This window comes from Caloenas nicobarica, unplaced genomic scaffold (genome assembly GCF_036013445.1).
Source record: "Caloenas nicobarica isolate bCalNic1 unplaced genomic scaffold, bCalNic1.hap1 Scaffold_418, whole genome shotgun sequence".
NCBI classification, from domain to species: domain Eukaryota; kingdom Metazoa; phylum Chordata; class Aves; order Columbiformes; family Columbidae; genus Caloenas; species Caloenas nicobarica.
Genome location: NW_027017407.1, coordinates 47,291 through 75,153, shown reverse-complemented (window position 1 = coordinate 75,153; position 27,863 = coordinate 47,291). Strand labels below are relative to the sequence as shown.

The 27,863-nt window shown below is 66.8% G+C and overlaps 4 protein-coding genes across 4 annotated transcripts; 1 reads left to right on the top strand and 3 right to left on the bottom strand.

The window, feature by feature from the left end:
* Positions 1-77: 77 nt before the first annotated feature.
* RPL18 (ribosomal protein L18) lies at positions 78-3,008 on the bottom strand. Its single transcript, XM_065658043.1, has 7 exons — positions 2,947-3,008; positions 2,637-2,723; positions 2,445-2,552; positions 1,492-1,590; positions 1,281-1,404; positions 616-685; positions 78-185 (listed from the first exon to the last, which is right to left on the bottom strand). The coding sequence occupies exons 1-7, from the start codon at positions 2,947-2,949 to the stop codon at positions 110-112; spliced, it is 567 nt and encodes a 188-aa protein (XP_065514115.1). The 5' UTR covers positions 2,950-3,008; the 3' UTR covers positions 78-109.
* A 554-nt stretch (positions 3,009-3,562) lies between these two features.
* Positions 3,563-23,261, top strand: LOC136002811 (uncharacterized). The gene is made up of 12 exons (XM_065658040.1): positions 3,563-3,676; positions 4,774-5,199; positions 6,014-6,157; positions 6,634-6,728; positions 7,770-7,885; positions 9,479-11,812; positions 14,403-14,526; positions 15,137-15,312; positions 17,952-18,049; positions 18,208-18,439; positions 18,548-18,682; positions 19,680-23,261. The coding sequence occupies exons 2-12, from the start codon at positions 4,791-4,793 to the stop codon at positions 23,251-23,253; spliced, it is 7,437 nt and encodes a 2,478-aa protein (XP_065514112.1). The 5' UTR covers positions 3,563-3,676; positions 4,774-4,790; the 3' UTR covers positions 23,254-23,261.
* DBP (D-box binding PAR bZIP transcription factor) lies at positions 14,168-17,127 on the bottom strand. The gene is made up of 3 exons (XM_065658061.1): positions 16,935-17,127; positions 16,482-16,660; positions 14,168-15,324 (listed from the first exon to the last, which is right to left on the bottom strand). The coding sequence occupies exons 1-3, from the start codon at positions 17,086-17,088 to the stop codon at positions 15,109-15,111; spliced, it is 549 nt and encodes a 182-aa protein (XP_065514133.1). The 5' UTR covers positions 17,089-17,127; the 3' UTR covers positions 14,168-15,108.
* Positions 23,262-26,269: 3,008 nt separating the features above from the next.
* Positions 26,270-27,757, bottom strand: LOC136002810 (zinc finger protein 764-like). Its single transcript, XM_065658039.1, has 2 exons — positions 27,637-27,757; positions 26,270-26,990 (listed from the first exon to the last, which is right to left on the bottom strand). The coding sequence occupies exons 1-2, from the start codon at positions 27,678-27,680 to the stop codon at positions 26,270-26,272; spliced, it is 765 nt and encodes a 254-aa protein (XP_065514111.1). The 5' UTR covers positions 27,681-27,757.
* Positions 27,758-27,863: the final 106 nt, after the last annotated feature.

Genomic DNA, 27,863 nt, shown 5'->3' with positions numbered 1-27,863 from the left:
GTGGGGGATCCCCAGTGACACTTGGTGACACTGGGGGTACTTTGGGGGGGTCCCCAATGACTCTCGGTGACACTCGGTGACTCGGGAGGTGCCGTTTATTGGGGGGGGGTCAGTTCTTGTAGCCCCGGCTGGCGCGTCGCCCCCGCGCCCGCTCGAACTTCCGCCCCTTGGAGCGCACGTAGGGCCTGGGGGGGGACACGGGGGGGGTCAGGGGGCACCCCGAATTCGAGGTGCCCCCCCTGCCCCCCCCACCCCAAAAAACCCCCCAGGCACTCCAAAATCACCCCCCTGCTTGGAGTGGATGGGGGGCCCCAAATTTGGGGACCCCCCCAGACACCCCAAAAACTGGCCGCCCCCCCCCCCCCCCCCCAATCACCCATAAAAGGACCCAGGCGTCCAGGCCCCCCCCCAAATTTGACTCCCCCAATAATCACCCCCCCCAAAATATTTGCCCCCCCACCCAGACACCCCCAAACCCCCGAACAGACACTGAACCCCCTCCCCGCAATTGACAAAAAACACCCCCCAAAATTTTCCACACCCCCCCCTCCAAAATTAACACCCCCCCAAGTGTCCCCATATTGTGCCCCCCCCCCCAGCGTCCCCCCCCCTTACTTGGTGTGGCTGTGGGGGGTCCCCGGCGCTTTCCCAAAGTGCCGATAAACCTCCCGGGCCTTGCGGGGACCTGGTGGGGGCAAGAAATTGGGGGGGGGGGTCCCCAAAAAACGGGGAGGCAGGAAAATCAGGGGGCAAAATAATTTGGTTTTGGGGCAAAAAAAAAAAAGGGGGAATCAGGAAAACGGTGCAATGAGAAGTGACAATAAATTGGGGGTGATAATAAATTAAGGGTCTGGGGGGGATCAGGCAGCCCCCAAAATTTTGGGGGGGTCCCCAGGTCTGGGGCATCCCCTAAAATGGGGGGGGGCCCCCAAAAAAAGGGAGAAGAGCAGGTGGGTCCCCAAATATTTGTGGGGGTCTGAGGGGGATTTAAGGGGATCCCCAAAATTTTTTTTGGGGGGGCCCAAGGGGCTTAGGGGGACCCCAGAAAAAGGCAGGAGAGTGGGTGGGTCCCTGGGGATTTGGGGGGTCCTGTGGAGGTTTGGGGGGTCCCCAAAATTTGGAGGAGGGGTCCCAAGGGGCTTGGGGGGGGTCCCCAGAAAAAGACAGGAGAGTGGGTGGGTCCTGGGGATTTGGGGGGTCTGGGGGGGGTCAGGGTGGGTTTGGGGGTTTCAGGGGGATCCCCAAATTTTCGGGGGGGGTGGGGGGGTCGCACCACCCACCCGACAGCAGGACAGTCCCTTTGCCCTTGGGGGTGGCCATGGCCAGTTGGTCGAAGGTCAAGATCGTTCCCCCCGCCCTGAGGATGCGGCTCCGGGCGCCTCGTGTCACCCGCAGGGCGCAAACCTGGGGGGGGGGGACACAAAATAAGGGGGGGACACACACATGGAGGGGGTGGGGGACCCCCAGACCCGCCCCCCCGCCCGGTGTCACCTTGAGCTTGGGGACGTCCTGGATCCGCACGTCGTCCGTCACCGTCCCCACCACCACGGCCGTCTTGTCCCCGCGCCCCGGGCGCTTCATCATCCGGATCTGGGGGGGACACGGGACACCCATGGGTGCTGCCCCCCCCCCAGCAGATTTTGGGGTCAAACCCTCTTGTTTTGGGTCCAAATCCTATTATTTTGGGTCCAAGTCGCACCGACTTGCACCTAAATCCTGTTATTTTGGGGGTGCGTTGGTACAAATCTCCCCCATCCAAGTAACTGTTACTAGGGGGGGGACACACACCAGGACCACCCCCCCCCCAGCACCCATGGGTGCTGTGTCCCCCCTCCAGCCTCCTTTGGGTCCAAAACCCTTTGATTTTAGATCCAAACCCCTTATTTGGGGGCCAAATCCTTCTATTTCAAATGCAAACCTCATTGGTTTGAAGCCTTTGAAGCCAAATTCCATTATTTTAGACCCAAATCTCGTTATTTTGGACTCAAATCCTTTCATTTTAAGCCCAAACCCCAATATTTCAGACGCAAACCTCATTAATTTAAGCCCAAGTCTCAATACTTTGGACTCAAGTCTTTTTATTTTAGACTCAAATCTCATTCATTTGGACTCAAGTGTCGCTATTTCGGACCCAAATCCCGATATTTAGGACCCAAACCTCATTATTTTAGACCCAAATCTCGACGTTTCGGACCCAAACCTCATTATTTTAGACCCATTCCCTTTCATTTTAGACCCAATCCCTTTCATTTTAGACGCAACTCTCATTGCTTTGCACCCGAGTCCCAATAGTTTGGACTTAAATCCTGACATTCTGACCAGACCCGCCCCATTTTGGGTCCAAACCCTTTTCATTTCGAGCCCAAACCCCCCAATTTCGGGTCCAAACCCCTTTTATTTTGAGCCCAAACCCCCCGATTTGGGGTCAACCCCCCCCCACTCACCATCCGCGACAGCGACAGCGGCGGCCGGTTGCTCCGACTCATGAAAAGCCGCTTTAAAATCACTTTATTAAAGGGCGAGTTGGTCCGGCGGGCCAGGAAGCGGTAAAGCTGCGGGGGACACGGGGGGTCAGGACCGGGGGGGCTCCGGGGGACCCCGCTTTTCCACCCCACCCCCGCCCCGTTCTCTCCCACCTTAACGAGGAGCCGTAAATAAATGTCTTGGCTCTTGGGTTCCCGGCGCCGAACCTTCCGGTCCCGGTTGTGACGGATGTCGATGCCCTGGGCGGGAGAACCGGGGTTAGGCCGCCATCAGGCCGCACCCGCTACCGGCGCCGCCATCGCGCGGCGGATCCGCCGTCCCGCCCCGTTCCCGCCGCCATCGCGTCCCCCAGGCTCCCTCCGACATCCCCCGGGAGCGGCGGCACCGGCGCGGCCGCCGTTAGGGGCGGATGGCGACGGATGCGCGTCCCCCCCCCGCCTCCATCCTGCAACCGGGACCCACCATGGCGGCTGCGGCCGAAGAGAAGGAGCGCGGCCCGCGCGGGGGGTTATGGGAAAGCAGCGGGGACTTCCGGCGGAAGTGGAGATGTGGGGCCGCTCTGCGCCGCGCCGCTCTATGGTGCGGGAGGACCGCGGCGGGAAAACGGCTGTCAATATGAAGGCTGAAGGACTTAAGCGCTTAATTAGCGCTGTTAATTGGGTTAACTGGAAAGGGGGGTACCGGCTGGGCCCCGCCACTGTCTTGCCGCGCACCGTGGCCGCGCCGCCCGCGGGCTTTTAATGGCAAAGCGGGCCTTGCCCTCAGCCAAGATGTCGGCCGCGGCCTCGCCCTCACGTCACCGTTACCATGGCTCCGCCGCTCCCATTGGCTGAAGCGGCGGCACCCCCAAAGATGGCGGCCCGAGCGGCGGCGCCCTCAAGAAAAATGGCGTCACCGCGGCGTCACTCCCCGTTACTCCTCACGGCGCCCGCGCCCTCAACAAACATGTCGGCGCGCCGCGTGGGGCGGGGCGAGCGCGGCGCCGCCTCCCATTGGCTGCCAGCGAGGGGCTCGGCGCCACGTGATTGGTGGGGCGGGCGGGCGGCGGGGAGCACTTCCGGGGCGTGGGGGTCGCGGAGCGGCCGGTGCGGGGACGGACGGGGCGACAACGGGCCCGGGGGGGACAGACGGACCCGGGCGGGGACAGACGGACCCGGGGGTCCCTCCCCGATCCGGGGGGGCCCATGACAAGGTGGGCGCAGCGGGGGGGGCGGGGGGGGCGCGGGGGGGCGGGAGCGGGAGCGGGGGTGGGAGTGGGGGGGGAACAGGCTTCGGGGGGCGGGGTAGGCCGCGGGGGGGGGGACCCGAAGAACCGGGGGGGGCAGAAAATTGGGGGGGGCAGAAAATTGGGGGGGGGGGGGGGGAAATTGGGGAGGGGGGGCTGGGAACGGGGGGCGGGGGAATCCAGGAATTGGGGGGGGGCAGGAAATTGGGGGGAGCTCCAGTAACTGGGGGGGGCTGGGAGTTTGGGGGGGAACCCCACTAATTGGGGGGGGCACTAATTGGGGGGGGGACTCCACTAATTGGGGGGGGGGGCACTAATTGTATGTGGGACCCCAAAAATTGGGGGTGACCCCACTAATTGAGGGGAGCACTAATTAGGGGGGGGCACTAATTGCGGGTGGGACCCCATTAATTGGGGGGGGACACTAATTTGAGCGGGGGGCAGTAATTGTGGGGGGGGTCCCACTAATTGGGGGGGACACTAATTGTGGGGGGGACCCCACTAATTTGGGGGAGCACTAATTGGGGGGGGCACTAATTGAGAGGGGACCCCACTAATTGGGGAGGACCCCACTAATTGTGGGGGACCCCACTAATTAAGGGGGGCACTAATTATGAGGGGACCCCACTAATTTGGGGGGGCACTAATTTGGGGGCGCACTAATTGTGCGGGGGACTCCACTAATTGGGAGGGGACCTCACTAATTGGGGGGGGGGCACCAATTATGGGGGCACCCCACTAATTTGGGGGGGGGCACTAATTTGGGGGGGCACTAATTGTGGGGAGGACCCCACTAACTGAGGGGGCCCCTAATTGGGGGGGGACCCCACTAATTAGGGGGGGCGCTAATTAGGGGGGGGCGCTAATTGCGCGGGAAACCCCACTAATTGGGAGGGGACCCCACTAATTAGGGGGGGCACTAATTATGGGAGGACCCCACTAATTTGGGGGGGCACTAATTGTGGGGGGGACCCCACTAACTGAGGGGGGCCCTAATTGGGGGGGGGGGACCCCCACTAATTGTGAGGCCCCAACCCCCCCTTATATATTCCCCCCCCCCCCAGGAACCCCCGCCCCCCCCATGGAGCAGCCGCTGCTCGAAGGCGACTTCGGGGGCCCCCCCACTTCCGGCGCGCCCCCCCCCCGCTTCCAGCTGCGCTTGACCCCCACCCACCTGCACATCCGGGGGGGCCCCCCCCAGAACCCCTTTTTCGGGGGGGGGTCCCTGCGCCTGGCTGACGTCGTCGGGTGTCACACCCTGCGCTCCCCCGCCCGCCCCTGCGCCGCTTTTTTCACGGTTTTCGCGTATCCGCCCCGTTCGCGGGGGGGGGGCCCGGGGGGGGCCCGCGGGGGGGGGCCCCGGCGCCGCTGCGCCCCCACGTTTGGGGTGGACGGGGCCCCCCGGTACGAGGGGAACTGCGCGGTGGCCGAACGGTGGGCGAGGACCATTCGCTGCCTCGTGCGGGGGGTCCCGCTGCCCCCCCACAACGGTGAGGGGGGGGGAAGGGGGGACCCCCCTTGGGAAATTGGGGGGGGGGGGGTTGGGGCTTTGGGGACCCCCCCTAAAAAAAATGGGGGGCAATAATTGGGGGACCCCCCCGCCTTCCTTATGGGACACATCAAGGGGTGGGGGGGGATGAATTTGGGGGTACCCCAGGAATTGGGGGGCGCTGGGAATTGGGGAGGGGGGGGTGGAAGGTGGGGACCCCCCCGTAAAAGTAGGGGGGGAGGTGGGGGTTTGGGGACCCCCCCTAAAAAAAATGGGGGGCAATAATAGGGGGACCCCCCGGCCTTCCCCAAGGGTTGGGGAGGGGGATGAATTTGGGGGTACCCCAGGAATTGGGGGGGGCTGGGAATTGAGGAGGGGGGGGATGGAAGGTGGGGACCCCCCCCTAAAAAGTAGGGGGGGGGGTTGGGGGTTTGGGGCTCCCCTGAAAAAATTGGGGGGGGCAGGAATTGGGTCCAGGGAGGACCCAGGAGTTCACGGGGGACCCAGGAATTCGGGGGGACCCAGGAGTTCGGGGGAGACCCAGGCGTTCAGGGGGACCCAGGCGTTCGGGAGGGACCCAGGAGTTCAGGTGGACCCAGGTGTTCCGGAGGGACCCAGGAGTTCTGGGGAGACCCAGGCGTCCGGGAAGGACCCAGGCGTCCGGGTGACATCTCACTGATGGGGATCCAGGGATTCTGGGGGGGATTTGTGGGATTCTGGGGGGTCTGTTTGATTCAGGGGGGGTCTATGGGATAGGGGGGGGTCTGTAGGATTAGGGGGGGGGCTGACTGTTAATTTCGGGGTGTTTCCCGCAGGGCCCCCCCCCGAACCGCGGCGCCGGCGCCTCCTGCTGCTGCTCAACCCGTTTGGGGGCCGGGGCCGAGCCCTGAGCTGGTGCCAGAGCCACGTGCTGCCCATGCTGAACGAGGCCGATATCGGGTTCAATTTACTGCAAACAGGTCGGGGGGGCCCGGGGGGGTCCTGGAGGGGTCATTCGGGGGGTTTTGGGGGGTTATTTGGGGATTTTGGGGGGTTATTGGGGGGTTTTGGGGGGTCGCGCCCGTGCTCAATGAGGCCGGTATCGGGTTCCGTTTGCTGCAGACAGTATTTGGGGGTCGTTTGGGGTTTTGGGGGGGTTTATAGAGGGTTACAAGGAGCTCTGAGGGGGGTCCGTGGGGGTTTTGGGGTCCTGGGGGCGTTGGGGGGGGTCCCTGGGGGGGTCGGGTCCGTTTTTGGGTTTGCTTTGGGTCCGTTTGGGTGTTGGTTTGGGTCCATTTTTGGGCTATTTTGTCTCTGGTTTTGGGGGGTTTTGGGATCCGGGGGGTTTCCGGGGGGTTTCGGGGTGTCCCGAGGGAGGTTTTTGGGGTCCCCCCGGGTGGTTTTGAGGTGATTTTGGGGTGTTTTTTTGGGTCCTGATGTGTGTTTCCCCCCCCAGAACGTCCCAACCACGCACGGGATCTGGTGGCGACGCTGGCGCTGGAGCAGTGGGACGGGATCGTCACCGTGTCGGGGGACGGGCTGATCTACGAGGTCAGAAATTCCCCAAAAATCACCAGAATCACCCCAAAAAACACCCCAGAGTCACCCCCAAAACCCACCCCAGAAACCCCCAGAATCACCCCAAAAATGGGACCCCGAAGTGGCCCCGAAAGTCACCCCGAAGTGACCCCAAAACCCACCCAAAATTGCCCCTAGTTTGGGAGGGAACCCAGGAGTTCGGGAGGGACCCAGGAGTTCGGGGGGGGACCCAGGAGTTCAGGAGGGGACCCAGGAGTTTGGGAGTGACCCAGGTGTCCAGGAGGGGACCCAGGGGTTCAGGAGGGACCCAGGCGTTCGGGAGGGACCCAGGCGTCCGGGGGGACCCAGGGGTTCAGGAGGGGACCCAGGTGTCCAGGAGGAGACCCAGGGGTTCAGGAGGGACCCAGGCGTTCGGGAGGGACCCAGGTGTCCGGGGGGACCCAGGGGTTCAGGAGGGGACCCAGGTGTCCAGGAGGGGACCCAGGGGTTCAGGAGGGACCCAGGCGTTCGGGAGGGACCCAGGCGTCCGGGGGGACCCAGGGGTTCAGGAGGGGACCCAGGTGTCCAGGAGGGGACCCAGGGGTTCAGGAGGGACCCAGGCGTTCGGGAGGGACCCAGGCGTCCGGGGGGACCCAGGGGTTCAGGAGGGGACCCAGGTGTCCAGGAGGGGACCCAGGGGTTCAGGAGGGACCCAGGCGTTCGGGAGGGACCCAGGCGTCCGGGGGGACCCAGGGGTTCAGGAGGGGACCCAGGTGTCCAGGAGGGGACCCAGGGGTTCAGGAGGGACCCAGGAGTTCGGGAAGGACCCAGGCGTTTGGGAGGGACCCAGGCGTTCGGGGGGACCCAGGGGTTCAGGAGGGGACCCAGGTGTCCAGGAGGGGACCCAGGGGTTCAGGAGGGACCCAGGCGTTCGGGAGGGACCCAGGCGTCTGGGGGGACCCAGGTATCCAGGAGGGGACCCAGGTGTCCAGGAGGGGACCCAGGGGTTCAGGAGGGACCCAGGCGTTCGGGAGGGACCCAGGCGTCCGGGTGACCCCACGTCCGTGTCCCCAGGTGGTGAACGGGCTCCTGCAGCGGCCGGACTGGGAGGTGGCCCTGGGGACCCCCCTGGGCGTCCTGCCCTGCGGCTCCGGGAACGCGCTGGCGGCCACGTTGAACTGGCACGCGGGGTAGGGACAGCGGGGACGCGGGGACAGGGGGTCGTGGGGACGTCAGCGGGGACAGGGGGACATTGGGGACACCGGAACGCCCCCCGTCCCTGCCTGTCCCGTGTGTCCCCATGTCCCTGACTGTCCTGTGTGTCCCTATGTCCTCAATGTCCCCATGTCCCCACCTCCCTGCCTGTCCCGTGTGTCCCCATCTCCCTGACTGTCCTGTGTGTCCCTATGTCCTCAATGTCCCCATGTCCCCACCTCCCTGACTGTCCCGTGTGTCCCCAGCCTGTTCCCATGTCCCCCTATCCCTGACTGTCCCATATGTCCCCATGTCCCCATGTCCTCAATGTCCCCATGTCCTTGACTGTCCCCTGTGTGTCCCCATGTCCTCAATGTCCCCAGGTCCTCAATGTCCCCCCATCCCTGCCTGTCCCGTGTGTCCCCATGTCCCTGCCTGTCCCGTATGTCCCCCTGTCCCTGCCTGTCCCGTGTGTCCCCAGCCTGTCCCCATGTCCTCAATGTCCCCCCGTCCTTGCCTGTCCCGTGCGTCCCCATGTCCCTGCCTGTCCCGTGTGTCCCCAGCCTGTCCCTATGTCCCCATGTCCCTGATGTCCCCATGTCCCTGACTGTCCCGTGTGTCCCCAGCCTGTCCCCATGTCCCCGATGTCCCCATGTCCCTGACTGTCCCGTGTGTCCCCAGCCTGTCCCCATGTCCCCATGTCCCCAATGTCCCCATGTCTCTGACTGTCCCGTGTGTCCCCCGCCTGTCCCCATGTACCCATGTCCTCAATGTCCCCATGTCCCTGACTGTCCCGCGTGTCCCCAGCCTGTCCCCATGTCCCCGATGTCCCCATGTCCCTGACTGTCCCGTGTGTCCCCAGCCTGTCCCCATGTCCCTGATGTCCCCATGTCCCTGACTGTCCCGCGTGTCCCCAGCCTGTCCCCATGTCCCCATGTCCCCGATGTCCCCATGTCCCTGACTGTCCCGTGTGTCCCCAGCCTGTCCCCATGTCCCCATGTCCCCGATGTCCCCACGTCCCTGACTGTCCCGTGTGTCCCCAGCCTGTCCCCATGTCCCCGATGTCCCCATGTCCCTGACTGTCCCGTGTGTCCCCAGCCTGTCCCCATGTCCCCGATGTCCCCATGTCCCTGACTGTCCCGTGTGTCCCCAGCCTGTCCCCATGTCCCCGATGTCCCCATGTCCCTGACTGTCCCGTGTGTCCCCAGCCTGTCCCCATGTCCCCAATGTCCCCATGTCCCTGACTGTCCCGTGTGTCCCCAGCCTGTCCCCATGTCCCCATGTCCCCGATGTCCCCATGTCCCTGCCTGTCCCGTATGTCTCCACGTCCCTGACTGTCCCGTGTGTCCCCAGCCTGTCCCCATGTCCTCAGTGTCCCCATGTCCCTGACTGTCCTGTGTGTCCCCAGCCTGTCCCCATGTTCCCATGTCCCCAATGTCCCCATGTCCCTTCCTGTCCCATGTGTCCCCAACCTGTCCCCATGTCCCCATGTCCCCGATGTCCCCATGTCCCTGCCTGTCCCGTGTGTCCCCAGCCTGTCCCCATGTCCCCGATGTCCCCATGTCCCTGACTGTCCCGTGTGTCCCCAGCCTGTCCCCGGCGCTGGGCCTGTCCCTGCTGCTCAACCTGTCGGTGCTGCTGTGCCACTCGGCCCCGCGCCCCCTGGACCTGCTGTCGGTGACCACGGCGTCGGGGACGCGCGTGGGGGCCGTGCTGGGGGTGGCCTGGGGGCTGGTGGCCGACGTGGACGTGGTGACCGAGCGGCTGCGGCCGCTGGGCCCCGCGCGTTTCCTGCTGGGCGCCGTCACCCGCCTGGTGACGCTCAGCACCTACCGGGGCCGCTTGTCCTACCTGCCCGCCCTGCCCCGCAGCGGCACCCACCACGGCGGCACCGGCGGCACCGGCGGCAGCGGCGGCACCGACGTCCCGCTGCCGCGCGCCGCGTCCGACCTGGGGCTGTGCCGGGGCGCAGGGGACCCTGGGGACAGTGCTGGCCTTGGGGACCGTGCTGGGTTTGGGGACAGTCCTGGCCTTGGGGACGGTCTTGGGTTTGGGGATGTTTCTGGGCTTGGGGACAGTCCTGGGTTTGGGGACAGTCCTGGGCTCGGGGACGTTTGTGGCCTTGGGGACACTCCTGGCCTTGGGGACAATTCTGGCCTTGGGGACATTTCTGGACTTGGGGACGGTTCTGGGTTTGGGAACAACTCAAAGTTTGGGGACAGTCCTGGCCTTGGGGACAGTCCTGGGTTTGGGGACGTTTCTGGCCTTGGGGACAGTGCTGGCCTTGGGGACAGTTCTGGGCTTGGGGACATTTCTGGGCTTGAGGACACTCCTGGGCTTGGGGACAACTCAAAGTCTGGGGACAGTTCTGGGCTTGGGGACAGTCCTGGGTTTGGGGACAGTTTGAGGTTTGGGAACAATTCTGGCCTTGGGGACAACTCCGGGCTTGGGGACAGTCCTGGGCTTGGGGACAACTCAAAGTTTGGGGACAATTCAAGGCTTGGGGACAGTTCTGAGCTTGGGGATGATTCTGGGTTTGGGGACAAACCTGAGCCTGGGGACAACTCGAACTTTACGGACAATCCTGGGCTTGGGGACACCCCAAGACCTGATGCCACCAAGGTCCCTGGTGTCCCCCCCGCCCCCGGTGCCACCCCAAGCGCCGCCACCCCCAAGGTCCCCGGTGTCCCCCCCACCCCTGGTGACACCCCCAGTGCCACCACCCCCAACGTCCCCGGTGTCCCCCCCGCCCCCGGTGCCACCCCAAGCGCTGCCACCCCCAAGGTCGCCAGTGTCCCCCCCACCCCTGGGGACACCCCAAGACCTGCCACCCCCAACGTCCCCAGTGTCCCCCCCGCCCCCGGTGCCACCCCAAGTGCTGCCACCCCCAAGGTCCCCAGTGTCCCCCCTGCCCCTGGGGACACCCCCGGTGCCACCACCCCCAAGGTCCCCGGTGTCCCCCCCACCCACGGTGCCACCCCAAGCGCTGCCACCCCCAAGGTCCCCAGTGTCCCCCCCGCCCCTGGTGACACCCCCGGTGCCACCACCCCCAAGGTCCCCAGTGTTCCCCCTGCCCCCGGTGCCACCCCAAGTGCTGCCACCCCCAAGGTCCCCCGTGTCCCCCCCGCCCCCGGTGCCACCCCCAGTGCCACCACCCCCAACGTCCCCAGTGTCCCCCCCACCCCCGGTGCCACCCCAAGTGCTGCCACCCCCAATGTCCCCAGTGTCCTCCCCACCCCTGGGGACACCCCAAGTGCCACCACCCCCAAGGTCCCCGGTGTCCCCCCCGCCCCTGGTGACACCCCCGGTGCCACCACCCCCAATGTCCCCAGTGTCCCCCCCACCCCCGGTGCCACCCCAAGCGCTGCCACCCCCAAGGTCCCCGGTGTCCCCCCCGCCCCCAGTGCCACCCCAAGCGCCACCACCCCCAAGGTCCCCAGTGTCCCCCCCACCCCTGGTGACACCCCAAGTGCCACCACCCCCAAGGTCCCCGGTGTCCCCCCCGCCGCCCCCTGCCCGCCGCCCCCCGGCGGCCCCATCGACGACCTGCTGCCCCCGCTCGGGGCGCCGCTGCCGCCGGGCTGGGTGACCCTGGAGGGCGACTTCGTGCTGGTGCTGGCGCTGTCCCTGTCCCACCTGGGCGCCGAGCTGGTGGCCGCGCCGCACGCGGGGCCGCGCGACGGGCTCCTCCACCTGTGCTACGCGCGGGGCGGCGTGACGCGGGGCGCGCTGCTGCGGGTGCTGCTGGGGGGCGGCGGCCGCGGGGGTCCCCGCGGCGTCACCCGCGTCCCCGCGCGCGCCTTCCGCCTCGAGCCGCTGACGCCACGCGGCGTCCTGACGGTGGACGGGGAGCGCGTGGAGTACGGGCCCGTCCAGGGCCAGATCCACGCCGGGGCCGCCAGGGTGTTGGCACCTCCCGCGCCGTGATGGCCCCAGGGGTCCCCGAGGGTCCCCAAGGGAGCTGGGGACATGGGGACGCAAAGGGGACAAGGGGACAGGACGGACCCGTCCAGGGCCAGATCCACACCAGGGCCACCAGGGTGTTGGCACCTCCCGCGCTGTAGTGTCCCCAGGGGTCCCCAAGGGTCCCCAGGGGTCCCCAAGGCGATAAGGGACACCCCAAGGGATACAGGGACCAAAAGGGACAGGGGACAAGGGGACAGGATGGACCCGTCCAGGGCCAGATCCAAGCCAGGGCCACCAGGGTGTTGGCACCTCCCGTGCCATAGTGTCCCCAGGGGTCCCCGAGGGTCCCCAAGGCGATAAGGGACACCCCAAGGGATACAGGGACCAAAGGGGACAAGGGGACAGGACGGACCCGTCCAGGGCCAGATCCACGCCAGGGCCGCCAGGGTGTTGGCACCTCCCGTGCCATAGTGTCCCCAAGGGTCCCCAAAGCAATAGGGGACACCCCAAGGGATACAGGGACCAAAGGGAACGGGAGAAGGGGACACGGGATAGAGCCACGGGGTGGTGACACAGCTGTTGTCACCTCCTGCCCGTGACAATGTCCTCAAGGGTCCCTGAGTGTCCCCAGGGGTCCCCAAGGGTCCCCAAGGCGATAGGGGACACCCCGAGGGATACAGGGACCAAAAGGGACAGGGGACAAGGGGACAGGACGGACCCGTCCAGGGCCAGATCCACGCCGGGGCCACCAGGGTGTTGGCACCTCCCGTGCCATAGTGTCCCCAGGGGTCCCCGAGGGTCCCCAAGGGGATGGGGACACCCCAAGGGATACAGGGACCAAAGGGGACAAGGGGACAGGACGGACCCGTCCAGGGCCAGATCCACGCCGGGGCCACCAGGGTGTTGGCACCTCCCGTGCCATAGTGTCCCCAGGGGTCCCCGAGGGTCCCCAAGGGAGCTGGGGACATGGGGACGCAAAGGGGACAGGGGACAAGGGGACACAGGACAGACCTGTCCATGGCCAGATCCACGCCGGGGCCACCAGGGTGTTGGCACCTCCCGCGCCGTGATGTCCCCAGGGGTCCCCGAGTGTCCCCAAGGGTCCCCAAGGGAGCTGGAGACATGGGGACACAGGACGGACCTGTCCAGGGCCAGATCCACGCCGGGGCCGCCAGGGTGTTGGCACCTCCCGCGCCGTAGTGTCCCCAGGGGTCCCCGAGGGTCCCCAAGGGGATGGGGACACCCCAAGGGATACAGGGACCAAAGGGGACGGGACAAGGGGACACGGGATAGAGCCACGGGGCGGTGACACAGCTGTTGTCACCTCCTGCCCGTGACAATGTCCCCAAGGGTCCCTGAGTGTCCCCAGGGGTCCCCGAGGGTCCCCAAGGCGATAGGGGACACCCCGAGGGATACAGGGACCAAAGGGGACGGGACAAGGGGACACAGGATAGAGCTACGGGGCGGTGACACAGCTATTGTCACCTCCCACCCGTGACAATGTCCCCAAGGGTCCCTGAGTGTCCCCAAGGGGATGGGGACACCCCAGGGGACAGGGGGATATGGGGATCAATGATGGGGTGTCCCCAAGTGTCCCCAAGGTGATAGGGGACACCCCAGGGGACAGGGGGACATGGGAACCCCGGGGGATAGAGCCGCGGGGTGGTGACACCGCTATTGTCACTCCCCCCATTGACGGGGTGTCCCCGAGTGTCCCCAAGGGACAGGGGGACACGGGGACACAGGGAATGTGGTTCCCTGTGGGGACAGAGCCACGGGGTGGTGACACCGCTGCTGTCACCTCCCCCCATGACGATGTCCCCGAGGGGATGGGGACCAAGGACAGCGTGTCCCCAAGTGACCCCCACGGTGACACGTTCCCCTACAGGGTCCCCTGTCACCTCCCCCCCCCACCATGTCCCCAAAATGACACCGAGGCCTCCAAACTGGAAGGGACCCAGGCGTCCGGGTGTCCCCACTCCCCCCCCGCCCCGGACGCCTGGGTCCCCTGTGGGGTGGGGGGAGGGGTACGGCGGCGTCCCCTCCCCCGCTGCAATAAAACCCCCCCCTCCCAGTTGCTCCCAGTTCATCCCAGTTGCGGGTCCGGAGATTCGGTTTATTCTGTACAAAGGCCCCTCCCCCACCCCCAAAACCCGCGGGGGGGGGAGGGGCGGAGGGGCAATAAAGTGGTCAAAGTGCAAAGGGGGGGGGTGGGGGAAGGGACCCAGGCATCCGGGGGTGCCCCTCCCCGCCCCCCCAGTGGCGTTACTGGCCTGAACTGGAAATGGGGCACTGGGAGGGCTGGGGGAGGGGACCCAGGCGTCCGGGGGGTGAGGGGGGGGTTACCCGGACGCCTGGGTCCCCCCCCCCACGTTGTGCTTTAAACCGGGGAATAAATATTTACAAGGGGGTGAGGGAAGGTGGACCCAGGCGTCCGGGAAGGACCCAGGCGTCCGGGGGGGTCTCAGTCCTGTTCTCCCCCCGTCAGTCGTGGGTGGATCCAGATCCCGGTTCTAGAGCCGGTTCTAGAGCGGGTGGAGGGATCCCGGGGCCCGATCCTGGCGCCAGATCCCGTCCTGTCACCGGATCCCGGTGTCTTGTCACCAGATCCCGGCGCTGGATCCCGCGACCGGATCTCGTCCCCGCGTCCCGACAGCTCCCGGCACCGCGCGGGGGTCACTCGGAATTGCACCAGATCTTGGGGATCCCGCGGGGGATCCGCGACATCGCGGTGTCCCCAAGTGTCCCTCGATGTCCCCGTGGTACTGGGGTCCCACAGGGGATCGGTGACATCCCGGTGTCCCCAACGTCACCTACAGGTCCCTGCGCCGGTCCCGGTACCACCTGGGTGTCACCAACAGCCACACCAGGTCCTGCGGGTCCCACCGGGGATCGGTGACACCCCAACGTCCCCAGTGTCCCCGATGTCCCCGTGCCGGTCCCGGTCCTGCGCCAGCATCGCTCAGAACCGCACCAGGTCCTGGGGGTCCCATGGGGAATCTGGGACATCCTGGTGTCCCCAGTGTCCCCGTGCCGGTCCCGGTCCCGCGCCAGCATCGCTCAGAGCCGCACCAGGTCCTGGGGGTCCCATGGGGAATCTGGGACATCCTGGTGTCCCCAGTGTCCCCGTGCCAGTCCCGGTACCGCGCCAGCATTGCTCAGAGCCGCACCAGGTCCCGCTGGGGATCTGGGACATCCCGTTGTCCCCAAATGTCCCCAAATGTCCCTGTGCCGGTCCCAGTACCGCTCAGAAACACACCAGGTCCCGCTGGGGATCTGGGACATCCCAATGTCCCCGTTGTCCCCAGTGTCCCTAGATGTCCCCGTGCCGGTCCCGGTAGCGCGCCAGCGTCCCGCGCAGCCGCGCCAGGTCCCTCCTGGCGGCCGCCACCTCGGTCCTGAGCGCCGCGTTCTCGCGCTCCAGCAGCGCCGCCCGCGCCGACAGCTGGTTCTCCTTGAGCCGCCGCAGCTCCCGCGACCGGCGCGCGGCCGCGTTGTTCCGGGAACGGCGGGACCAGTACTGGGCGTCCTGGGGACGGCGGGGACGTCAGAGACGCGTCAGGGGACACGGGGACACACAGACACGTGGGGACACACGGGGACACAGGGAGCCGTGTTGTTATGGGGACAGCGGGACCAGAACTGGGGGGACAGGGGACATTGGGGACATGGGGACACACAAACACATGGGGACACAGGGACCCGTGTTGTTATGGGGACAGCGGGGCCAGAACTGGGGGGACAGGGGACATTGGGGACATCAGAGACACGTTGGGGACACACAGACACATGGGGACACAGGGACCCGTGTTGTTATGGGGACAGCGGGACCAGAACTGGGGGGACAGGGGACATTGGGGACATCAGAGACACGTTGGGGACACACAGACACATGGGGACACAGGGACCTGTGTTGTTATGGGGACAGCGGGACCAGAACTGGGGGGACAGGGGACATTGGGGACATGGGGACACACAGACACATGGGGACACAGGGAGCCGTGTTGTTATGGGGACAGCGGGACCAGAACTGGGGGGACAGGGGACATTGGGGACATGGGGACACACAGACACATTGGGACACAGGGACCCGTGTTGTTATGGGGACAGCGGGACCAGAACTGGGGGGACAAGGGACATTGGGGACATGGGGACACACAGACACATGGGGACACAGGGAGCCGTGTTGTTATGGGGACAGGACCAGAACTGGGGGGACAAGGGACACAGGGACACGTTAGGGACGTGGGGACATCACGGGGGACACGGGGACACCGGGACCCACGTTGTTATGGCGACAGCGGGACCAGAACTGGGCGTCCTGGGGGGATGTGGGGACATCAGAGACACGTCAGGGACATTGGGGACACCACAAGGGACACACACACAGGGACATGTCACCGACATGGGGACACGCAGACACACGGATGCCTGGGTCCCCCCCGAACTCCTGGGTCCCCCCCCGAACTCCTGGGTCCCTCCTGAACTCCTGGGTCCCCCTGGACTCCTGGGTCCCTCCTGAACTCCTGGGTCCCCCCCCGAACTCCTGGGTCCCCCCGAACTCCTGGGTCCCCCTGGACTCCTGGGTCCCCCCCCAAACTTCTGGGTCCCCTCCCCAATCCCTGCCCCTCCCCCAATTCCATGGTGTGTCCCCCCCCATTTTTGGGGTCCCCCCCCCAGTGTCACCTTCTGCTCCTCGGGGACCAGCACCTTCCGGGCCTTGCGCGCGATTGGCTGCGGCCGCAGCTCGTCTGGGGGGAAGCGGAGGCGCCGGGGGGGGTCCAGGGGGGGCGCCCCTCCCCCCCCCGCCCCTCCCCCCCCCGGCGGTGCCTCCAGGGGGGGAGGGGACGGAGCCCGGGGGGGGGCTGGGGAGAGAGGGGGGGAGGGTCAGAGAGGGGACAGGGACCCCCCCATGGGGTGACCCCCCGAACTCCTGGGTCCCTCCCGAACTCCTGGGTCCCCCCCAAACTCCCGGGTCCCTCCCGAACTCCTGGGTCCCCCCCAAACTCCCGGGTCCCTCCCGGACTCCTGGGTCCCCCCGAACTCCTGGGTCCCTCCTGGACGCCTGGGTCCCCCCCCGAACTCCTGGGTCCCCCCGAACTCCTGGGTCCCTCCCGGACGCCTGGGTCCCTCGCTCACCGGGGGGGGGGCTGGGGGGGGGCAGCCCGTGTTCCCGCAGAAACTCGTCCAGATCCACGTACTCCAGGTCCCCTCCCCCCCCCGCCCCCCCCCACGCGTGGGGTGGGGGGAGGGGCGGGGGGGTCCCCACGAACGTTCCTCCCGCCTCCTCCATCCTGCGCGGGGAGGGGGAGGGGACACAAAGTCACCGGGGTGTCCCCTCCCCCCCCCCCAACGACACGTGACACGCGTGGGGGGGGGGGCGGGGCGCACGTGCGGGGGTCACGTGGGGAACCCGCCCCCCCCCCCCCCAACCCCCACGTGCGGCGTCACCTCGGGTGACCCCGCGGGTTTTTCCCACGGTGACAACCGCCCCCCCTCCCCCCACGTCCCCCCTCCCCCCACCGTGTCCCCACCCCCTCCTTGTCCCCCCGTGTCCCCGTTTTGTGTCCCCCCCCCCTCCCGGTACCTCCGGCCCCGGCGCCGCCTCCACATGAAGCGCCCGCGGGGCCGCACGGCGGCGCTGCGCACCCCGGGGGGCGTGGCCGTCCTGGCCCCGCCCCCCCCGCCCCCTCAGCCTATCGCGGCTCTCCCCGCCCGCTGGCCACGCCCCCCCGCGCACGCTGCGCCGCGCTCATTGGCTCCCCGGCGCGCACCAATCCCCGCCCAGCGCCGCAGGTGGCGCCCCGCCCCTCTCCCCCCCTCCAAGCCGCAGCCAATGGGAGCGCGGGGGCGGGGCCGCGGGGGCGGGGCCGGCGGTCACGCGGCGCGGCCATGGGGGCGCTGACCCAGATTTGGCCAATAGGGGCTGAGGGGCGGGGCCTGACCCAGATTTGGCCAATGGGGGCTGAGGGGCGGGGCCTGACCCAGAGTTGGCCAATGGGGCCGCGGGAGGTGGGCGGAGCTTGACCCAGATTTGGCCAATGGGGCCGCGGGAGGTGGGCGGAGCGCGGACCCAGATTTGGCCAATGGGGGCTGAGGGGCGGGGCCCCGGGGGCCGAAGCGGCCGCGCTCTTAAAGCGCCGACGCCCTTAAAAGGGCGACGCCCAGAATGGCGGGGCCCGCGGGAGGGACCCCGGCGTTCGGGGCCGCCCCGAGTCGCGGGGGGGGACACACGCACCCCACGCGTGACAAATGTAACCCAAAAGTGTCGCCCCCCCGTCCGCGGCCTCTTCGGGAGGGGGACGCGGCTCCGGCCCCGCTTCCTCTCGGGTCGTCGCGTCACTTCCGCCTCCCAAATCCGCGCCTCTGATTGGCTGTCAGCACCCCCCCCCCATTGCCGCCATTTTTGAAGCGGTCACTGAAGGCCCCGCCGCCATTTTGGGAGCGGGCGCCGCCCCGCCCACCTCCCCGGCGCCATCTTGGCTGAGGGCAGCCGCCGCCATCTTGTCTCTCTGCCCGTCCTGGCCCAGCGGCCGCCATCTTGGCCGAAGGCGGCGTGGGCGCCTCGGCGCCATCTTTGCTGTGGGCAACGCCGTTTTTCCCCTTTTTTCCCCCCATTTTCGTGCCCGTCCCGGCTCCGCGGGGTGGGGGGGGGGGGTGTCCCCTCGCGGGGGTGTGTGTGCGTGGGGGAGGGGGTGTCTTAGTGCCCCCGCCCCCCCGCAAGTCCCGGACGCCTGGGTCCTTTCGCAAAGGCTGCTGGGGCGGGGGGGGTGTGGGGGGAACTTCCGGTTCCGGCGCTTCCGCTCGGGCCCGATCGTGCGGGGGCTCCGGGGCGGCCCCAAAAAACCCGCCGGGGACCCCAAAAATCGCCCCCCGGACCCCCCCAGGTGAGTGAGCCCCCCCCAGGGCCCCCCCAGCCCCGACCCCCCCCCCTTAAAAATTCAGGGGACCCCAAACCCCCCCCCCCGTTGCAGTTTTGGGGTATTTTCCCGCTATTCCCCCCTCAGAACCCCCCAAAAAACACAAGGGGACCCCAACCCCCCCCCCAGGGACCCCCCCGGACCTCAATCCCCCCCCCAAAAATTAAGGCGACCCCAAAATCCACCCCCAGGGACCCCAAGCCCCCCAAAAGAGCCCCCAGGGGACCCCAAAACCCCCCAATTTTGGCCGAAATTCCCCCCTAAAATCCCCTCGAAACCCCAAGGGGACCCCACCCCCCCCCCCCCGGGGACCCCCCTCAGGGCTCAACCCCCCCCCCGAAAATCAAGGGACCCCAAAACCCCCCTTGCCCTCCCCCAAAAACCCCAAGGGGACCCAAAACCCCCCAATTTTGGGCCATTTTTCCCCCAGGACCCCCCCCCAGGACCCCCCAAAACCTCAAGGGGACCCCAACCCCCCCCAGCGACCCTCCCAGACCCAACCCCCCCCCCCCCCCCCCCCCAAAAATCAAGAGGACCCCAAAAACCCCCTTGTTCACCCCCCGGATCTCAAAACCCTTCCAAAGGGGACCCCAAAAATCCCCAATTTTGGGCCATTTGTCCCCAATTTCCCCCCTAAGGATCCCCCCAAAACCTTAAGGGGACCCCACACCCCCCCCCAAGGCCCCCCCCAGACCTTAAGACCCCCCAAAATCCCCCTCGTTCCCCCCCCAACTGGACCCCAAAATCCCCAATTCTGCCCCATTCGCCCCCTGTTTTCCCCCCTAAAATCCCCCCCGAACTCCAAGGGAACCCCCAAACGCCCCCCAGGGACCCCCCCTGACCCCCGTTTCGTGCCCCCCAGGTCTCCGCGCCCCCCCCCGCCATGGACGCCCCCCCGGCCGCCGACGACTCCGTCCATTTCCAGTCCTACCCCTTCGACTTCCTCGACTTCCTGAACCACCAGCGCTTCGACCCCCCCGACGCCTACGGGGGGGACCCCAAAACGCTGCCCCCCCGCTCCCCTGCCCCCCCGCCGCCCCCCCCCACTTCGACTACCCCCCGCCGCCCCCCCGCCCCAATTCGAGCGCCCCCCCCCCACCAAACACAAAGACTTCAAGGCCGAAAGCGCCGCCCCCTCCCCCAAAAAACACGAGGCGGGGGGGGCGCAAAGCGGGGGGGCCCTTTACCCCGCCCCCCCCGTCCCCCCCCCGCAGCCCATTTTTGAAGCCGCCGCTTTCCCCCCCCCGCAGTGGGGCGTCGTGGACCTTTCCGGCCACCAGCACCTTTTTGGGGGGGTCAAAAGGGGCGGGACGTCGGCCCCGGCGCCCCCGCCGGCCCAGCAGGAGGCGCTGGCCAAGCCGGACCGGGGGTATTTCCGGCGGCTCCGCTACCTGGTCGAGCGGCGCTTCCCCTGCGGCGTTTGCCACAAGAGCTTCGCGCAGTCGGCGCAGCTGGCGCGGCACGTCCTGGCGCACGCGGGCGAGCGGCCCCACCGCTGCGGCGCCTGCGGCCGCGCCTACAACCACGTCTCCAGCCTCGTGCGGCACCGGCGCTGCCACCGCCAGCCCGGCGACGGGCAACACGGCGCCGCCGCGGCCAACGGGGTCGACGTGTTGAGTGGGGTCGACCAAGGAGCCAACGGGGTCAACCAAGGAGCCAACGGGGTCAACCAAGGACCCAGTGGTGTCAACCAAGGACCCAACGGTGTCAACCAAGGACCCAACGTGGTCAACCTGTTGAGTGGGGTCAACCAGGGAGCCAACGGGGTCAACCAAGGACCCAACGGGGTCAGTGCGTTGAGTGGGGTCAACCAAGGAGCCAGTGGGGTCAACCAAGGAGCCAATGGGGTCAACCTGTTGAGTGGGGTCAACCAGGGAGCCAGCGGGGTCAACCAAGGACCCAACGGGGTCAACACATTGACTGGGGTCAACCAAGGAGCCAACAGGGTCAACGCGTTGAGTGGGGGCGACCGAGGAGCCAATGGCGTCAACCAACAAGGCAACGGGGTCAACCAAGGAGCCAACGGGGTCAACGCGTTGAGTGGGGTCAACCAACAAGCTAACGGGGTCAACCAAGGGCCCAACGCGTTGACCGGGGTCAACTCGGGGCCCAACGGGGTCAACCCATTGACTGGGGTCAACGTGCTGCCCAGCGGGGCCAACCCAACACCCAACGGGGTCAACCCATTGACTGGGGTCAGCTCAGCAGCCAATGGCATCAACCCATTGACGGGTGGGGTCAACCCGGCACCCAATGGGGTCAACCCAGGACCCAACGGGATCAACCCATTGACCGGGGTCAATGTGCCGCCCAACGGGACCAACCCAACACCCAACGGGGCCAACCCAGGGCCCAACAGCGCCCACCCGTTGACCGGGCTCAACCCACCGCCCAACGGCGCCGCCCCCCGCGCCGCACCGCCCCCCGCCCCCCCGGACGGCCCCTTCTCCTGCCCACTGTGCTGGAAGGTCTTCAAGAAGCCGAGTCACCTGCACCAGCACCAGATCATCCACACGGGCGAGAAGCCGTTCGCCTGCGCCGTGTGCGCCAAGAGCTTCAACCGCCGCGAGAGCCTCACGCGCCATGTCAAGACCCACGCCGGGGGGCGCCGGCGCGTGCCGTGCCCCGTCTGCGGCAAGGAGTTCCGCGACCCCGCGTACCTGCTGCGCCACCAGAGCGCCCACACCGGCCAGCGGCCCCGCTACAAGTGCGAGGCCTGCGGCAAGGCCTATGCGGCCCCGCAGAGTCTCCTGCGCCACCGGCAGGTCCACGCTGGGCCCAAGGGCGCCGCGGCGGCGGGGACGGCGTGTCCCGGTGTCCCCAAGGGCTTTCCTGGCGTCTACGCGGTGTTGGAAGGGGAAACCAAGAGCAACGATGTCGCCGGTGGCTTCCTGAAGCCCGGCGATGTCACCAGTGGTTTATTAAAGCCCAGTGACATCGCCAGTGGTTTATTAAAGCCCAACGATATCGCCGGTGCTTTATTGAAGCCCAATGACATCACGGGTGGTTTATTAAAGCCGAATGACGTCATCAGCGGTTTGTTAAAGCCCAACGACGTCACCAATGGCATGTTAAAGCCCAATGACGTCGTTGGCGGCTTTTTGGTGACGTTGGGGAAGCCGAACGACGTCACCGGGACCTTCCTGAAGCCAAATGACGTAGTCGGCAGCTTCGCGTTGATGTCGGGGAAACCCAACGACGTCACCGGCGCCTTCTTGAAGACGGTGCCGGGGAAGCCAAACGACGTCGTCGGCAGCTTCGCGTTGGCGCCGGGGAAGCTCAGCGACGTCACCGGCGCCTTCTTGAAGCCGAACGAGGCCCCCGGGGCCGTTTTGAAGCCGAGCGACGCCGCGGGCGCCGCGTCGGCCCCACCGGGTCGCAGCTTCGGCTGCGGGACCTGCGGCCGCGCGTTCGGGCGCCGCGAGACGCTGAAGCGGCACGAGCGCATCCACACGGGCGAGAAGCCGCACCAGTGCGCTGTGTGCGGGAAGCGCTTCCGCGAGTCCTTCCACCTCAGCAAGCACCACGTGGTGCACACGCGCGAGCGCCCGTACCGCTGCGACCTCTGCGGCAAGACCTTCGGGTACCCGCAGAGCCTCACGCGGCACAAGCAGATCCACCGGCTGCCGCTGCCGTGCGGGTTCGGGGGTTCGGACCCCGCGCCCCCCGAGCTCGGCTACGGCTGCGGCGAGTGTGGCGAGCGCTTCCCCGACCTGTTCCGCGCGCTCAGCCACAAGGAGGCGCACGCGGGCGAGCGGCCCTACGGCTGCGACACCTGCGGCAAAACCTTCGGCTTCATCGAGAACCTCATGTGGCACAAGCTGGCGCATCAAACCGCCCCCGAGACGGCGGCGCCGGCTCCGCCGCCCCCCGAGAACGCGGCGCCGGAGGAGCCCCCGGTGGTGCCGAGCGGCGAGCGCTTCCCCTGCGCCACCTGCGGCCAAACCTTCAAGCATTTCCTGGGGTTGGTCACCCATAAATACGTCCACCTGGTGCGGCGCGCGCTGGGCTGCGCCGTGTGCGGCCAACGCTTCGCCGGCGCCTACGACCTGCTGCTCCACCGGCGCCGGCACCTCCAGAAGCGCCACTTCGGCTGCTCCGTCTGCGGGAAGCGCTTCTGGGAGGCGACGCTGCTGATGCGGCACCAGCGCTGCCACACCGAGGAGCGTCCGTACCGCTGCGGCGTCTGCGGGAGGGGCTTCCTGCGCTCCTGGTACCTCCGGCAGCACAAGGTGGTTCACACCGGCGAGCGCGCCTACAAGTGCGCCCTGTGCGCCAAGCGCTTCGCCCAGTCGTCCAGCCTGGCCGAGCACCAGCGGCTCCACGCGACGCCGCGGCCCCAGCGCTGCCAAACCTGCGGCAAGAGCTTCCGCTACCGCTCCAACCTGCTGGAGCACCGGCGGGTGCACCTGGGCGAGCGCGTCTACCGCTGCGAGCGCTGCGGGAAGAGCTTCTTCTACCTCTCGTCCATCCTGCGGCACCAGCGCGCGCACGGCGGCGGGGGGAGGGGGCGGCGGGGGGAGGGGACGGGGGCGTGAGCCGGGGGGGAGGGGGGAGGCGGGGGGCGGCGGAGCCGGGGGTGGCTCGTTTTGGTGCGGCGAGGCTGGGAACGGCTCGCTTTGGCGCAACGAAGCTCGGAACGGCTCGTTTTGGTGCAACGGAGCTCGGAACGGCTCGTTTTGGTGCAACGAAGCTCAGAACGGCTCGTTTTGGTGCAACAAAGCTCGGAACGGCTCGTTTTGGTGCAACGAAGCTCGGAACGGCTCGTTTTGGTGCAACGGAGCTCGGAACGGCTCGTTTTGGCGCAACGAAGCTCAGAACAGCTCATTTTGGTGCAACGAAGCTCAGAACGGCTCGTTTTGGCGCAACGAAGCTCAGAACGGCTCTTTTTGGTGCAACGAAGCTCGGAACGGCTCGTTTTGGCGCAACGAAGCTCGGAACGGCTCGTTTTGGAGCAACGAAGCTCGGAACAGCTCATTTTGGGGCAACGAAGCTCAGAACAGCTCGTTTTGGCGCAACGAAGCTCGGAACGGCTCGTTTTGGAGCAACGAAGCTCGGAACGGCTCGTTTTGGCGCAACGAAGCTCGGAACGGCTCGTTTTGGTGCAACGAAGCTCGGAACGGCTCGTTTTGGTGCAATGAACGTCAACGTGGCCCATCGTGGTTCAGCAAAGCTCAGAACGGCTCGTTTTGGCGCAACGAAGCTCAGAACAGCTCGTTTTGGTGCAATGAAGCTCAGAACGGCTCGTTTTGGTGCAATGAAGGTCAACGTGGCCCATCGTGGTTCAGCAAAGCTCAGAACGGCTCGTTTTGGTTCAGCAAAGCTCAGAACAGCTCGTTTTGGTGCAACAAAGGTCAACGTGGCCCATCATGGTTCAACAAAGCTCAAAATGGCTCATTTTGGTTCATCGGAGCTCAAACCAGCTCATTTTGGTTCAACGGAGCTCAGAACGGCTTGTTTTGGTGCAAAGAACCTCAACGTGGCTCGTTTTGATTCAACAAAGCTCAGAATGGCTCGTTTTGGTGCAACGAATGTCAACGTGACTGGTTTTGGTGCAACGACGCTCAGAACAGCTCGTTTTGGTGCAAAAAACCTCAGCGTGGCCAGTCGTGGTTCAAGGAAGCTGAAACCAGCCGGTTTGGTGCCACGGGACCCGGCCCGGCCCACCGGACACAGGACACACGGACACCCCCCAACCCCCCAGTGCCCCCCGGACGCCTGGGTCCCTCCACCCCCGCCCCACCCCCCATGAGCCCCCGCGAATCCCACCCCCGTTTCTGTGTAAAATGACCCCAAAGCGGGAGGGGGGGGCGGGGCCGGGCTGTACAGAACAAGGTCGATCATTAAAGTGTGGATGCGAGTGCGGGGGAGGGGCCTGCCTGGTGGGGGAGGGGCCGGGGGGTAACGGGGGGTTGGTCAATGCGGGGGTTGGTTGGTCAATGGGTTGGTTGGTTAATGGGTGAGCTGGTCAATGGGTGGGCTGATTAGTTAATTCGTTGGTTGGACCATGGGTTAGTTGGTCGATGGGTGGGTTGGTTGGTCAATGGGTTGGTTGGTTGGTTGATGGGTGGGTTGATTAGTTAATTGGTCGCTTGGACCATGGGTTGGTTGGTTGGTCAATGGGTGGGTTGGTCAATGGGTTGGTTGGTTGGTTGATTAGTTAATTGGTTGGTTGGTTGATGGGTGGGTTGATTAGTTAATTGGTCGGTTGGACCATGGGTTGGTTGGTTGGTCAATGGGTGGGTTGGTCAATGGGTTCGTTGGTTGGTCGATGGGTGAATGGGTGGGTTGGTTGGTTAATTGGTTGGTCGATGGGTTGGTTGGCTCTTGGGGTTGATTGGTTGGTCGATGGGTTGATTAGTTGGTTAATGAGTGGGTTGGCTGGTTGAGGCGTTGATTGGTTGGTGGGTTAATGGGTGGGTTGGTTGGTTAACTGGTTGGTCGATGGGGTGGTTGAACAGCCAATGGGGGGGGGGGGGGGGGGCGTGGTTCTCAGGTGCCGTTCCCCATTGGCTGTTGCCTTTGGGGCCATCACCCCCCGCCCCGAATGACCCAACGAGACAGAAAAACCAAACCTGGACTTTTTAATAATAAGAATTACAAAAAAACCCACAAACCCCCAACAACGTCACGTGGGGGGGCCCGGGGAGAGGGGCAGCACCGACCCCGGCCCCGGCGTCACCAACGGGGGCAGGAGCCCCGAGGCCTCAATGTCGCAACCCCTGGGCCTCCGTGTCTCCATGGTTGACCCCCGTGGCCAATGTGCCCCCATGATGAGCTCCGCGGCCACCAACTCTTCTTGGTTGACCCCCATGGCCACCATCTCTCCACAGACGACCCCTATGGCCACCGTGTCCCCATGATGACCCTCAGGGCCACCAACTCTTCTTGGTTGACCCCCATCTCTCGATGGTTGACTCCCATGACCATCATCTCCCTGCAATGACCCTCAGGGCCACCAACTCCTCTTGGTTGACCCCCATGGCCACCATCTCTCCATAGACGACCCCCATGGCCACCATGTCCCCGTGATGACCTCCATGGCCACCAGCTCTCCTCAGTCGACCCCCATCTCTCCATGGTTGACTCCCACGACCATCATCTCCCTGCAGTGACCCCCATGGCCACCATCTCTCCACGGTTGACCCCCATGGCCACCATCTCTCCATGGTTGACCCCCATGGCCACCATCTCTCCATAGACGACCCCCATGGCCACCGTCTCTCCATGGTTGACTCCCATGACCATCATCTCCCTGCAATGACCCCCATGGCCACCATCTCTCCACGGTTGACCCCCATGGCCACCATCTCTCCATGGTTGACCCCCATGGCCACCATCTCTCCACGGTTGACCCCCATGGCCACTATCTCTCCATGGTTGACTCCCATGGCCACCATCTCTCCACGGTTGACCTCCATGGCCAACATGCCCCTGTGATGACCGCCATGGCCGCCAACTCTTCTTGGTTGACCCCCACGGCCACCATCTCTCCACAGTTGACCCCCATGGCCACCACCCCCCCCAGCCCCCCCACCCCGCCCCCCACCCCCCTCACAGCCCCGCCCCCCTGCCCCCCCCCTTCCCCCCCCGCCGCCTCCTGGCTGGGTCTCCCTGCCCGACCCGCAGCGGGCAGCGCGGACACGCCGGCGCCCCGTCCCCTGCCTCGCGGTGGCCGCGCCGGTGACACCGGGGACAGGGGCGTGGCCGGTGCGTGTGGCGGTGCCGCTCCAGGTGGGACGGGCGCTTGAAGCCCTTCCCGCAGGCCCGGCACACGTGGGGCTTGAGCGGCGAGTGGCTGATGCTGTGGCGGCGCAGGTAGGACAGGTACGCGAAGGAGCGGCCGCACACGGCGCACGCGAAGGGACAACGGCGGGGACGCGGCCCCGGGGACGCCGGCGGCACCGGCACCGCGCCGGTGGCGTCGTGGGTCCCCGGCGGCGGCAGCGTGGTCACCGTCGGGTCGCGGGTCCCCGGCGGCGGCGTCCCCGGCGTTGTCACCGTGGCGGCGTCGCGGGTCCCCGATGGCGTTGTCATCGCCGTGGTGGCGTCGCGGGTCCCCGGTGTCATCGCTGTCGTGGTCACGGTTGGGTTGCGGGTCGTCGCTGTCGTTGTCATTGTCCTGTTGGTGTCGCGGGTCCCCGGTGCCACCGCGGTGCTGGTGTCCCAGGTCTCTGGTGTCACCGTTGTCCCCCCGGGCTCGGCCACCAGCACCGTGTAGGGAACCCCCTGGGTGTCGATCAGGAGGTAGCGGGTGCGGGGGGGGGACGGGCGGCTGTGGGGAGAGCAGGGGGGTTATGGGGGTCCCGGATGCCTGGGTCCCCGGGGATATAGGGGGTTATGGGGGTCCCGGATGCCTGGGTCCCCGGGGATATAGGGGGTTATGGGGGTCCCGGACGCCTGGGTCCCCGGGGATATAGGGGGTTATGGGGGTCCCGGATGCCTGGGTCCCCGGGGATATAGGGGGTTATGGGGGTCCCGGACACCTGGGTCCCCGGGGATATAGGGGGTTATGGGGGTCCCGGATGCCTGGGTCCCCGGGGATATAGGGGGTTATGGGGGTCCCGGACGCCTGGGTCCCCGGGGATATAGGGGGTTATGGGGGTCCCGGACGCCTGGGTCCCCGGGGATATAGGGGGTTATGGGGGTCCCGGACGCCTGGGTCCCTGGGAATATGGGGGGTTATGGGGGGGGAGCCGGACGCCTGGGTTCCCAGTGGGGGGTGGATATGGGGGTCCCAGGGTAGGGGGGGTTATGGGGGTCCCGGACGCCTGGGTCCCTGGGGATATGGGGGGTTATGGGGGTCCCGGACGCCTGGGTTCTCTGGAGAGGGGGATATGGGGGTCCCGGACGCCTGGGTCCCCGGGATATGGGGCAGCCCTGGGGGTCCCGTCCCCCCCACCCGGTGTCCCCCCCGTTACCTCCCGGAGCCTCCGCGCCCCGGGTCCCCCCTCGGGCCCTTCATGGGGCCCCGATCGTGTCGCGGCGTCTCCGGTGGGGCGGGGGGGGGGGTGTCCGGGGACCCCCGGCCCCGTTTTGGGGGGGGGGGGGGGGGGTGTCGGTCCGCGCCGGTGTCGCACCGTTTGGTGTCCGGGGGGAAACGCCGCGTGTAGACACGTTCCTACCCCCAACCAGCCCCACGGGGGGG

Bases quoted from the DNA above. Each gene is read 5' to 3' on its own strand.
- RPL18 (XM_065658043.1), bottom strand. The intron at 2,553-2,636 runs GTGGGAGAGAAC...TGTCCCCCGCAG, and splicing joins ATTTACGGCTCCTCGTTAAG to CTTTACCGCTTCCTGGCCCG. The intron at 186-615 runs GTAAGGGGGGGG...GTCCCCCCCCAG, and splicing joins ACCCCCCACAGCCACACCAA to GCCCTACGTGCGCTCCAAGG.
- LOC136002811 (XM_065658040.1), top strand. From the start codon at position 4,791: ATGGAGCAGCCGCTGCTCGAAGGCGACTTCGGGGGCCCCCCCACTTCC. The intron at 6,729-7,769 runs GTCAGAAATTCC...CCGTGTCCCCAG, and splicing joins GGGACGGGCTGATCTACGAG to GTGGTGAACGGGCTCCTGCA. The intron at 18,440-18,547 runs GTGGGGGGGGGG...CCTTTCGCAAAG, and splicing joins GCCCGTCCCGGCTCCGCGGG to GCTGCTGGGGCGGGGGGGGT.
- DBP (XM_065658061.1), bottom strand. From the start codon at position 17,088: ATGGAGGAGGCGGGAGGAACGTTCGTGGGGACCCCCCCGCCCCTCCCC. The intron at 16,661-16,934 runs GTGAGCGAGGGA...CTCTCTCCCCAG, and splicing joins CCCCCCCAGCCCCCCCCCCG to CCCCCCCCCGGGCTCCGTCC. The intron at 15,325-16,481 runs GTGACACTGGGG...CGCCGTCCCCAG, and splicing joins TGGTCCCCGAGGAGCAGAAG to GACGCCCAGTACTGGTCCCG.
- LOC136002810 (XM_065658039.1), bottom strand. From the start codon at position 27,680: ATGAAGGGCCCGAGGGGGGACCCGGGGCGCGGAGGCTCCGGGAG. The intron at 26,991-27,636 runs GTAACGGGGGGG...CTCTCCCCACAG, and splicing joins GGGCGCGGAGGCTCCGGGAG to CCGCCCGTCCCCCCCCCGCA.